The sequence below is a fragment of the Calliopsis andreniformis genome, chromosome 2, assembly GCF_051401765.1.
Source record: "Calliopsis andreniformis isolate RMS-2024a chromosome 2, iyCalAndr_principal, whole genome shotgun sequence".
In the NCBI taxonomy this organism is placed as follows: Eukaryota; Metazoa; Arthropoda; class Insecta; order Hymenoptera; family Andrenidae; genus Calliopsis; species Calliopsis andreniformis.
The window spans coordinates 15,408,564-15,419,552 of NC_135063.1; the positions used below are offsets into that span (position 1 = coordinate 15,408,564).

Below are 10,989 nucleotides of genomic sequence, written 5' to 3' on the forward strand. Positions count from 1 at the left end.
TAGCATTGTTTAAAAAACTCAATAGAATTCTATACTACAGCCCTTTATCTCTTTATAGAAAGATAAGATTTCACCTGTTATCACTATTTTAACAAACGGTTGACTCAGTATGAATGCACGTTCAAATTATCAGTCTCTTGATTCACTCATAACGTTCAAAAGTTACTTCGACTAAAAACTACGTTTTGTGCCAGTTTTGTGTCACCATTCTTGACAATTCACATCTAGACGAAAAAAATGTACTCCAAAAAATTGTTGTGTTACGTTACTATTGCTCTCTGTAAGTATATATTTTCATCTTTGTAGTGTATAAAGCTTAATAATTTAAAAAAATTAATTATACAACATATTTATGAATAAAATAGTATTGACTATAATTATTATATTGCGTAATTTATAATTTATGGGTTTAGCTTCAATTTCTAATACATTTTAATGTACTAATTTCAATTAGTAATCATGGGAATCTTCATGGATGGAGCTGAAGCAAGACGCAAGGTTTTAAGAGGACGAAAAACAGTTACAAGGCGCTATTATTGTAAGTTAAAAATGTTTAGAAAAGATAGGGAAAAAATTATATACACTGACGAAGTATTGTGACTTTTAGGGGGAACTGCGATACCAGCGTGGTCCATAGTACTTCTACTAGGAATTAGTATGCTCCTTGGAGGTGGTGGCCTGTACGTAATGCTACAAAAATTTGTAGTTGATAACGCTGATACTGGTGAAAGTCATGCTTCGTATCAGCCAGCATTACAAAATGAAGCTTAAATTAAAATAAACACAGTGACAATGTGTTATTTTATTAATGTAATTCTGTCTTTGACAATCGTCTATCATTTTAATCTCACTAATTCAATATCGAAATTCATAATGTCGCTATTTTCACATAATTGTACTTTCGTACCATTTTCATTTTTGTTACTAATTTCAAATTAAGAAATATCGTGTCATAAATTACGCATTATTTATATATGATTATATATAATCAAAAGATATGCAAAGCTACAACAATTATTCTTCAATGCACAATACAATCGGGAAACAATTGTAATATTTACTTTGTACATTCTGATAAAAGAGAATTGATTAATTTTCGGGTTCGTTTAGAGTGTTCATTCAATATATATATTATACATTGGTTGTCAATTATTAATTGGTATGAAAAGAAAAATCTATTTTTAAAATTCTCTGCGATGGTATTTGTCGGGATCAAAGTATGACGTCACAACAACGCGATTATTGAATTTTCGTCCTGTAAGGGTTTGCTGTGCTTTCTGGCAGTCGATCACGCTATTAAATTCGACAAATACCTATTTAAAAAAGAACATGTGGTTAAAACAGTATGGTGCCCTGGAAGAAAGTAAAATTTGATGTACATTATAAGGAAACTTACTTTTCCACATCCAGGTACATCTACGCCTTCTATAGGTCTTGGTATTTCCACAGACCGAACTACGCCATATTTGTTACATTCTTCTTTAATATCTTCTAGAATATCTTCATACTCTTCTTCCTCCATCAGTTCCTCGGGAGTTACCATATTCAGCAAGCACAGCACCTAAGCATTTGTATGTAATGATAATTTTCGTAATACTATGTATTACATATATGTGTAGGTTTGTAAAAAAATAAAATTATGCAAATATCTTGTCAGATTTAGGAATCACAATAAATCAAATTTTGTTACCTCAGTTGCTGGTCCACTCGTGCCCACCATGGACAATCCAGGCACCTGAATTTGAACTGGAGCTTGTGCACCAATCATTGGATTCTTAGCACCTACGCTAGCTCGTTGTACTATTAGTTTTTTATCTCCCAGCTGCATTCCATTCAATCCAGCGATTGCTTGGTCGGTCATCGACACGTCAACATATTCGCAGAATGCATAGCCCTTGGATAGACCTGTAGCTGAATCCTTTACTAAATTGAACGCTCTTAGTTGTCCGAAGCTCATCAGCAGCTCCTTCACCTGTATTGTAAGAACAACATTACCTATTTACTTCTGTGACATCAATATGATCTAGATTCATTCAGATTATGCAACTTTTCTTCTGTTATTTTTTTACATTTTTTTTTTTTTTTTTTTTTACTCTAGCGTAATGCCGCTACTGCGTGGAGTGATCACCTCTTTTGACATTGTATGTGGTTTAAAATTTGTAAATAATTTTAAAATATTGTCTCGCTTCTTGAAAAATTAAATACATAAAATAATAATGTAAGAAATAGAAGATAATTAAGCAGTATGAAAGTTGCATAATCTGAAAACAAAGAATTCACTATTAATGCATAAATGTATGTCTTCTACTCGACTTCCATTTAACATCTTCATATAATACTTTTCTTACATACGAAAGTTTTACTTCAATCTGGAACAGATCTTTGTCAAGGTTTCTCAACAGAACACTCTTGCTCGTCGAGCGTGGATTTCTCCCATGTACACTTTTATTCTCTCTTCAAAAAGAAGTGTACCTTAAATTTACTTACGTCTTTCCATTCTCCAGATGTACTGAAAACACTGAAGCAGAGATAACAGCATGTTGCATTTAAGAAAGATGTACTATCATTGTGGAGAGGCAAAACTTTCAGGTGTTGATATACTCAACTTTACAATAGATGTTTTATAGACATTTCAATTCATCTTATCAAAGCATATGTAAATGCAAACTTGTGTGTCTAGAGAATGTCTGAAAAAAAATACTTCTAGAAACTCTAAAAAAAATGATCTTAGAAAAAAAAACATTTTTCATGCTATCACAACTGAAAGAAACAAGAACATTTGCATAATACATATGCTCCAATAGGAACTGTATCATTATGAAGACACATTTCAATTTTAGATATTATCACCTAGCAAACTAAGCTACTATTTCAGATGATTAAAGAAGTTTCATGTATCTATAAGATTTTATAAGAAATACTATCCCTTATGGCACTCAATGCTCCCTATTGCATCATTAATATCTGTGGGTAAGCAACACGCTATTATCAATGAAAAACTATCGAATTAGAAAACGCACCATTTACATAGAAGAACCGAGGTCTTCGGAAAAGGGGCTGCAAAAGTCGCATAAGCCCAATACGAAGGCATGAAAATGATATAAGTACTTGCCTCGAGGGACTGGGCTAGCCTCTCTCCAGGCAGTGTGGTATTTTGTCATGTTCAGTAGTAGTAGTAGTAGTAGTGGTAGAAGTAGTGGTAGTGGTAAGCAAATGCTTTTGATCGGCGCGACCCTAAGCTAAGAAATGGGGAGAAAGGGCACTGGTATCAGTCCACAGTTTTACTATATAATTAACCAAATGGTTATACTTTTGTTTTTTCTTTGTTTCAATCCAACAATGTACCACTGTAAGAACACAGCATTAACTTTTTTTTCTGGCGTTCAATATAATCACATTTACCGACTTTTATATCGTCTTACTTTCTCTTTGCACTTTGTCTTTGTATGAATGCACATTACTGATACTCGAACACAAGTTCGTTCGCGTAACCTGTAAACGTAACAAGGCACAAGGACGAAGAGCTGTAAAGCCTGTAAAGCCTGTAAAGAAAACAGCTGCAAGAGAAAAAAGATACTCCTGAAAAGAATAAGTGCCAAAAGACTTGGAGCTGTTACCAGATGCACATAAGATTATGTGTTGACCCTGTAATCCCGTCAAGAAAAAAAAAAACTGATGCACTAGATAAAATGTTCATTTATCTTTTGCAGTCCTAAAATATCCTTTTGCATGTATCACTGCGGAAAACGGATTTTCTCTGCAAAAGTGTTCCAGATGTAATGATACGAAGGATCGTTATTTCTGAAGACAGTTTTCTGTGCCTAACAATTTCAAGACAAGCATGAGTAAACATCTTTTCCACTCCCCTCCTACCCCATCCCTTGTAGCCCCTGATTTGAGGATCTTGTTAGAAGTTCCTAAATTTAAAGAAAAATCTCGTATTCCCTTGGCTGGGTCCACGATGATCCTAGAAAGACTGTAAAAGAAAGACGAATGCTGCGACCGCATCTCTGCCTAAATGCTGTAACACCTCTAGAGTTCTAGTTTCCCTATCCACGATACAGTAATGGTGTTTCAAGAAGAGATGAGAATTTCGAGAGAACGATGCTCTAGATTGCCTATGCTTGACCAGACGTAGAAAGATGGAATTTAAACCCTGATACTCCTAGTTAAAGCCTAGTCGACGCTGGAATCCAATGGATACAGCATACATACCTCTGTGGCATTTGGGTAGTCGACGCATCTTCGTTAGTTTGATCTCCGCTAAATAGCTAAATGCCTATGTTATAATTTAATCCTTTGGTATGACTCACAATGCTGAGAACTAGCACATATTCAAAGTAATCCTACAGCATTGTTATACACTGGTGCAATCATTTTAATCACTGGTGCCATTTACGTATAGTTCACATGTTTCACAAATCTTACAATATTGAATAAATATAACAAAATGAGGTATAGTATATGAATATAGGCAACAGTGAATAAATGTGCATCCGAAGATGTGCAATAAATAAAATTGTACAATGAATTCGTTTGCGTACCTGTTCTTCATTCAAATAATTGGGTAAACCACCAATGAAGATCTTGTGTGGAGAGTCTGAAACGACAAAACGTTGCACTATATTTTACGTTATGTTAACACAAAATTTTTCGGGATGAATTAAGGATAAATGGAGTATGCATTAAACATACCGGGGACCGTACCTGGCACGTTCATGCTTGGATTATCAGTCATTCCCGGCATTGGCTGGTAGTCATGCGGTCTTCTTATTTTCAAACTTTGTCCTTTGAAGTTGATACCATCAAATGCCATAGCTTGCGTCGTTTCGTCTATCGAACGGAACTAAAAAAAAGTTTCGCGTATACTTTGTTACAGGACTATGCAAATTATGAATGCAGATCTCATCTTGAAATAAATCTAATTGTACCTCTAAGAAAGCAAAGTTTTTGTCTAAATTGATTTGACATGCTAATACTGGATTTCCAGCAGCCTGTGCAAGCCCTGATAGATGCATTTGTTGATTGAAGAACTCCATCATTTCTTCTTCAGTCACCCCAAATGGAATGTTTCCTACATAGAGTCTCCTTGCTTGTCGAGTTATTGTACTACCGACAACTGGTACTGCTGCTTGTGGTGTATCTGCCACAATGTTTGCTGGTATTTGTCCTGCAGCTTGCATTGCCTTATACTGTTGAAATTAAAATTGAAGTTTTCTAAAAATTTGATCTTCTAAAATTATAAACCTTTGTAAACTGAGGATAATATTACCTGTAAGGGAGTGATGTGCTCAAATCCAGGTGGTGGAACATCCCAATAAAGAGAAGGTTTCCTCCTTCTAGAACTACGGCTCTTTTTAGGTGAACTACTCCTTTTCCTATCTCTCCTATCTTTAGAACGTGAACGTGAACGTTTCCTACGGTCTCTACTGCGAGATCTGTGCCTCCTATCACGGTCTCTGTCCCTATCCCTATCCTTATCACGGTCTTGGCGATCTCGATCTATTGAAAATATCAGAAAAACTTAAGCATAACAGGTACCATTGCTTTTTTTTATTAACAAGAAAAGTGGACCCTTTTATCATGAATTGCTGTACTTTTATAATTATTTGAATAGTGGTGCAGGTTATTTTCATAAATATCTAAATCATACTTTATGACTTTTTAATATTTTTCATTATTTTGTGTACTTAATATTTACAACAAGTAAAAAAAAGTAGTGAGTATGAATCCATCATCACTGGGCAAAGCTCTAAACAAAATTAATCTGTATTAAAACACTATTCATCCAATACTTATTTTAAATAAAAAAATTTTTTATTTTTAGTAAGAAAATAAAACAGTTGCAGAACAAAACTTTACTATTTTGAATAATTAGTTCACGTATTCAAGCTTGTTAAAATTCATTTGCTTCCTTCCATTAGTTCCATTCATTAATCAGTGAAGTTTGTACTTCCAGATTTGAAGCATCCTGTACATCACTTATAGGTAATGTATGCAATTACCTAAACCTCAAAGATTACAATTGTAATCATGATAATTGTAACTGCTTTTGATTAAAGTGGAATAAGTCAAGAAAAAGAATTGAAAAAAAAAAACTTTAAGCGACGTCAGTGAAACAATAAGATCCTTAAGATTATTCGATATTCCAAATATATAATGAAAAATGTACCCATAAGAACAATCCTCGTAGATGCTTGTTTTTCAGGTTATCGATAAATTCGCTAGATTTCACGAAAAATGTTTTAAGTACTGCTCAAATTCGTGTTGGAATAATTCCGGCAGTGCTCGCGATCGAGAGCTTTCGGTGGGGCGAAATGAATTGTAAGAGGAAATGCTCCAAGGTGTGTTTATCACTTTCACGAGTGTGTTTCTCCGGCCATTACAATCACCCAACTTATTTACCTGGCTGTAACGCGGGAACAGTGACGGAAAGCACAGTATTTTTGAAGACTTTTGGAATACTTACCACCGTTATAATCTTCGCCCATTTTTTTTACTTATTACCTGGAACGCGAAATTCGTTCTTGATAAGCGAACGATATAACGCGGTTAGCAAATGTCAATCGTTCTTGAAACAAATTTTTATTACGAAATGGCGATAGGCTAAAGTAGTGTTAGCTAGCGAATATAGTCTTGATACGTTTGCCTCCAGGTGGCGTAAAATGGAACCGGAATTGATCTCCCTCTTGCAATAAATATTAGAATACAAATAATTATTTTTTTAAATCTGATCAATTCATATGTGTAATTTAAGAATATGCATGTATGTTAAATTTTACGAAGAGGGTTCCTGAATACTTATGAAATCGTTTGCTTGAATCATACTTTTTAAGGTGAAACAACCCTTGCAACGCATTAATTTGTTCTTTAGAAAATTAAACGTGCAACAATAGCCACCTTTAACATCAAAGTAGAATTTTTTATATTAATTTATACATAAAATGGTGTCAGAGGACAGATATAATAAAAAAAAAGATATAACACGCGAAGATAGGTTAGTACAGCCGTCATTTAGGAATATTACTATACAAATTTGGTACGAAATTCGAAATCGTTAGAACTACATGGTCTGCAATATCAACTTTGCATAACTCAGTTGGTTTTTTATACCCCCTGCGTTTATGAACGAATTACGAAATTTACGAGTAATGTTTTATTGGTTGTAATGCTGTAATTTTATTTTAAATTCAATTGATAATGTCGGGTACGACAGGAAAATAGTAAAGTGTGACAAAAAATATCTATTGGATGGTAAGTCTATTCTATACTTTGTCGATGCCTGTATTTGGAAACAATTACTATATTCCTAGGATAAAGATAACTATAGTTAAGGATAAAATTCCCTAGAAGGTTTATTAATCACCTCCATGTTAGGTTTTTAAAACGCCTGTATACCAATAACTTTCTACGATACTACGCTTATGTGTAAGATGGAAACGTTGTGATTACAGCTCTAAAGGTAGGAGCGGGGTTGTTGCGAGTTGCTCTCTCGTGCGTCTATTTGTAAGAATTTTAAATAGTCCGACGTTTAATTTAACAATTAATTGGTGGAAATTTTATTATTAATCGTTGACAAGATAACGTATTTGTAATAAACCATAAACATGTCGGACGAAAAAAAGGTAATGCTTTATAACCTCAAAACTTACTACATCTGATTTGATAAATGATGAATCAACAGTATATTTTATCTGCAGGAGGCAAAAACGGAATCAGAACACATAAATTTAAAAGTACTGGGGCAAGACAGCGCGGTGGTACAATTTAAAATTAAAAAACACACACCACTCAGGAAACTAATGAATGCCTATTGTGATCGAGTGGTATGATTTTTTATTTTATATATTTCCATATCTCAGTATTAGATAACTCAAGGTTACTTAATTTCATAACAATATGTTAGTGTTTTATCGTACATGCTCTTTTGTTATATCTAAAATTATACGTTTAATATTTTTAATTGTATAATAATTAGTTGTATTTCTATAGGGTTTGGCAATTGCTGCAGTAAGATTTAGATTTGATGGACAACCTATAAACGAATTAGATACACCAACAAGTTTGGAAATGGAGGAGGGTGATACTATAGAGGTTTATCAGCAACAAACAGGAGGGTGTTGTAGGAAATAAAGGATTAACTTTTGATAGTTTAAAAATGGACTTCATACAAAATTTGTTTTTAAGTGCTTTGGAAAAAAGGCATGAATTATTTTCTATCTTTCTAAATATAAGAAAAAATTTTGTTTCTTAATATAAAAAAATTCTTTACACATTTTATACGCATCAAACATTCAAAATACAGTTTAATCTACTCATTCGTTTTATTTCAAAAAACTGTTTTTACATACATTTTATATTATTTAATATTATCTAAATAACTTAGAATTTTAGTACTTCTGACATCATGTTACAATACAAAGCATTTCATTATGTTTTCTTTATGTAATTACAAAATGTTGTGAAATTCTCTTGTTCTTGCAATGTGTCGTCTATATTCAAAACAATTTGATTTGAGATATTACGAAAGTACAGCTTACCGCTATGTTATTGTTAGCAATATACATTCTGAGTGGAGACAAACATGAAATCCTTTGTAAATGATTTTCACAAAAACTATTACAATGTAAAATTTCCAGTTCTTTTAATAAATTACATCTTTTTAGGTATTTTTGTTCCTTATAACAATGTACAGATTAAAAAATTAATGAATAACATTGTTAGAAAGTTGTGTTAATATTTAATAATGTAGTTATGTGTCTAAACAACAACTTTAGTGTTAACATTATACTTTTATTTTTCATAAAATTAATATTACTTTGTATATGAACAAAAATAAATTGTGTCGTATCTTTTCTACAAGAAATTGTTTATTCATTCACTAGTTGTATACTGTATTCATTAATCTCTAACTAGATTTAGTACTAAAAAACGAATTTACGATTTTTCAAAAAGAAAATAATATGTTTGTTACAGTTATTACTTAAACATCAGTTTTAAATATTTAAAATTCAAACGTTAACCTTTTATATAACGGCGAAGTGAAAATGTATGATACAATTTATTGTAATTGTTGGAATAAATATGGATATTATATAAAGAGGGGATTCCTATAGTATTGGTTTGCTGCTTAGGTAGAGACATCTGCATCAAATGATTTGTTTTTCAAAATATTTAGTATAGTTAATTCCACGGGTATAGTATGCTGTACTCAATGGTAGTGTTTGACAATGTCTAGTAGTCTTTTCAGTAAATACTTCGATATTGAAAACATAATTGTTTAAAATAAATCCTTAAAAAATTGAATTATCCATACTGCCATGGATTCGTATATAATGCAGGTAACATATAGGAGTTATATGTATCCTAAAGGTATAATTAATTTAAGGTTATGTTTGTACTAGGTCAAACGTATGTGGTTGAATCAGGATGGGGATACCTTAGCGGTAAATTATTTAAACAATATAAAGATAACAAAGTATGCAAAAACATAACATAGAAAATATAAAGAGACTTTTCCTCTACAGGACTTGCTGTCTTTACGGCATCATCATGTTGCAATTTCTCAAATTGGATCTGAAACTGCAATGACCAAAGCCATGGAACATTTATCTGCTCCTCTTGATGACTTGGTACTTTACCATTTAAAGTAACTAATAAAACTTTCTCCAAGTTTTTCTATAACTTGCTAGAATATCATCAAATTAAGCATTGTAATATTTACATTTTTAGAACTGTGGCAGCAATGAACAAAGATGACCCTTTGGCTATGTATAACTATCAAAGTTCTGCTGTACAGTCTTTAACAAAAATTCTCCAAATGCAAAAAGAGGAGAACTGGATGTTACCTGTTATGAATACAATGTGCTTAGAGTTAAGGCTCTTAGCAGTATGTGCTGAAAATACAAAATCTAACAAAAGTATGAAGCCTGGAGAAATTTTAGAGAAATGTGCAGACTGTCTAATGGGTTGTTTCAGAGTATGTGCTTGTGATAATCGAAGTTCAGAAGATGATACAAAAAGATGGGGAATGCTGGCATTAGTTAATCAGTTATTAAAAATTTACTTTAGAATCAACAAGCTACATCTGTGTAGACCCTTGATAAGAGCAATAGAATCATCTCCATACAAAGCACGTTTCGCTTTAGCGCAACAAATTACGTATAAATTTTTTGTCGGTCGTAAAGCAATGTTTGACAGTGATTATAAAGCTGGTAAATATAGCTTATCGAAGTTCATTGCAATAAATTTAGTACTTCGCATATATTAACAATATTAATTATTTTTCAGCTGACGAACACTTGACTTACGCATTCGAGCACTGTCACAAGCAATCCTCAAAAAATAAGCGACTAATTTTAACATATCTCGTGCCTGTAAAAATGCTATTAGGATATATGCCAAAACACAGTTTGCTAGAAAAATATAATTTAATGGAATTCGGAGAATTAATGGAAGCTGTTAAAAAAGGGGACTTACATAATCTTGAGAAAGTAATGGAAAAACACGAAGCCTTCTTTATAGGAGCCGGAATATACTTAATCGTCGAGAAACTAAAAATAATAGCTTACAGAAATCTATTTAAAAAAGTGTATTTAGTATTAAATATACATCAAGTTCCTGTACAAAGTTTATTATCAGCTTTGCAGATGCATGGAATCGATGATGTAGATATGGATGAAGTAGAATGCATTGTTGCAAATTTAATACATGAAGGAAAAATTAAGGGATACATATCTCATCAACACAAAAAATTAGTCATTTCTAAGCAAAACCCATTTCCTCGACTTTCGACAATACCATAATTATTATTAACTTATCTGTACTTTTTGTTTAATAAATTAATTAAAATTTTTTAAACTTGTTGTTTCTCTAAATATATGTACATATATATTTACATTCAATTTTCTAAATATGCATTTAAAATTAGTTTTACAACCATCTTCATTCATAAAAATATATAAAATTTGTGAATTATAATACGTTGAA

The 10,989-nt window shown here is 32.3% G+C and overlaps 4 protein-coding genes across 8 annotated transcripts; 3 read left to right on the forward strand and 1 right to left on the reverse strand.

The window, feature by feature from the left end:
• The first annotated feature begins 176 nt into the window (after positions 1-176).
• Positions 177-771, forward strand: Hoka (hoka). The gene is made up of 2 exons (XM_076392081.1): positions 177-538; positions 608-771. The coding sequence occupies exons 1-2, from the start codon at positions 460-462 to the stop codon at positions 769-771; spliced, it is 243 nt and encodes an 80-aa protein (XP_076248196.1). The 5' UTR covers positions 177-459.
• U2af50 (U2 small nuclear riboprotein auxiliary factor 50) lies at positions 462-6,605 on the reverse strand. Of its 4 annotated transcripts, none has more exons than XM_076392080.1 (8): positions 6,470-6,605; positions 5,273-5,502; positions 4,932-5,192; positions 4,708-4,846; positions 4,545-4,600; positions 1,691-1,972; positions 1,397-1,561; positions 462-1,313 (listed from the first exon to the last, which is right to left on the reverse strand). In XM_076392080.1, exons 1-8 carry the CDS (start codon positions 6,489-6,491, stop codon positions 1,182-1,184), a joined length of 1,287 nt encoding a protein of 428 aa, XP_076248195.1. In that variant the 5' UTR covers positions 6,492-6,605; the 3' UTR covers positions 462-1,181. The 4 variants fall into 4 exon arrangements, with proteins under 4 accessions (XP_076248195.1, XP_076248191.1, XP_076248193.1 ...); XM_076392076.1 differs by having other exon boundaries at positions 4,545-4,621; XM_076392078.1 differs by having other exon boundaries at positions 4,696-4,846.
• Positions 6,606-7,442: 837 nt separating this feature from the next.
• Positions 7,443-8,669, forward strand: Sumo (Small ubiquitin like modifier). Its single transcript, XM_076388617.1, has 3 exons — positions 7,443-7,625; positions 7,701-7,826; positions 7,993-8,669. The coding sequence occupies exons 1-3, from the start codon at positions 7,608-7,610 to the stop codon at positions 8,131-8,133; spliced, it is 285 nt and encodes a 94-aa protein (XP_076244732.1). The 5' UTR covers positions 7,443-7,607; the 3' UTR covers positions 8,134-8,669.
• Positions 8,670-9,198: 529 nt separating this feature from the next.
• Pcid2 (PCI domain-containing protein 2) lies at positions 9,199-10,851 on the forward strand. 2 transcript variants are annotated; one of them, XM_076388259.1, is made up of 5 exons: positions 9,199-9,341; positions 9,405-9,446; positions 9,528-9,649; positions 9,733-10,214; positions 10,291-10,851. In XM_076388259.1, the coding sequence occupies exons 1-5, from the start codon at positions 9,321-9,323 to the stop codon at positions 10,803-10,805; spliced, it is 1,182 nt and encodes a 393-aa protein (XP_076244374.1). In that variant the 5' UTR covers positions 9,199-9,320; the 3' UTR covers positions 10,806-10,851. The 2 variants fall into 2 exon arrangements, with proteins under 2 accessions (XP_076244374.1, XP_076244382.1); XM_076388267.1 differs by lacking the exon at positions 9,199-9,341 and having other exon boundaries at positions 9,425-9,446; positions 9,528-9,632.
• The last annotated feature ends 138 nt before the right edge of the window (positions 10,852-10,989 follow it).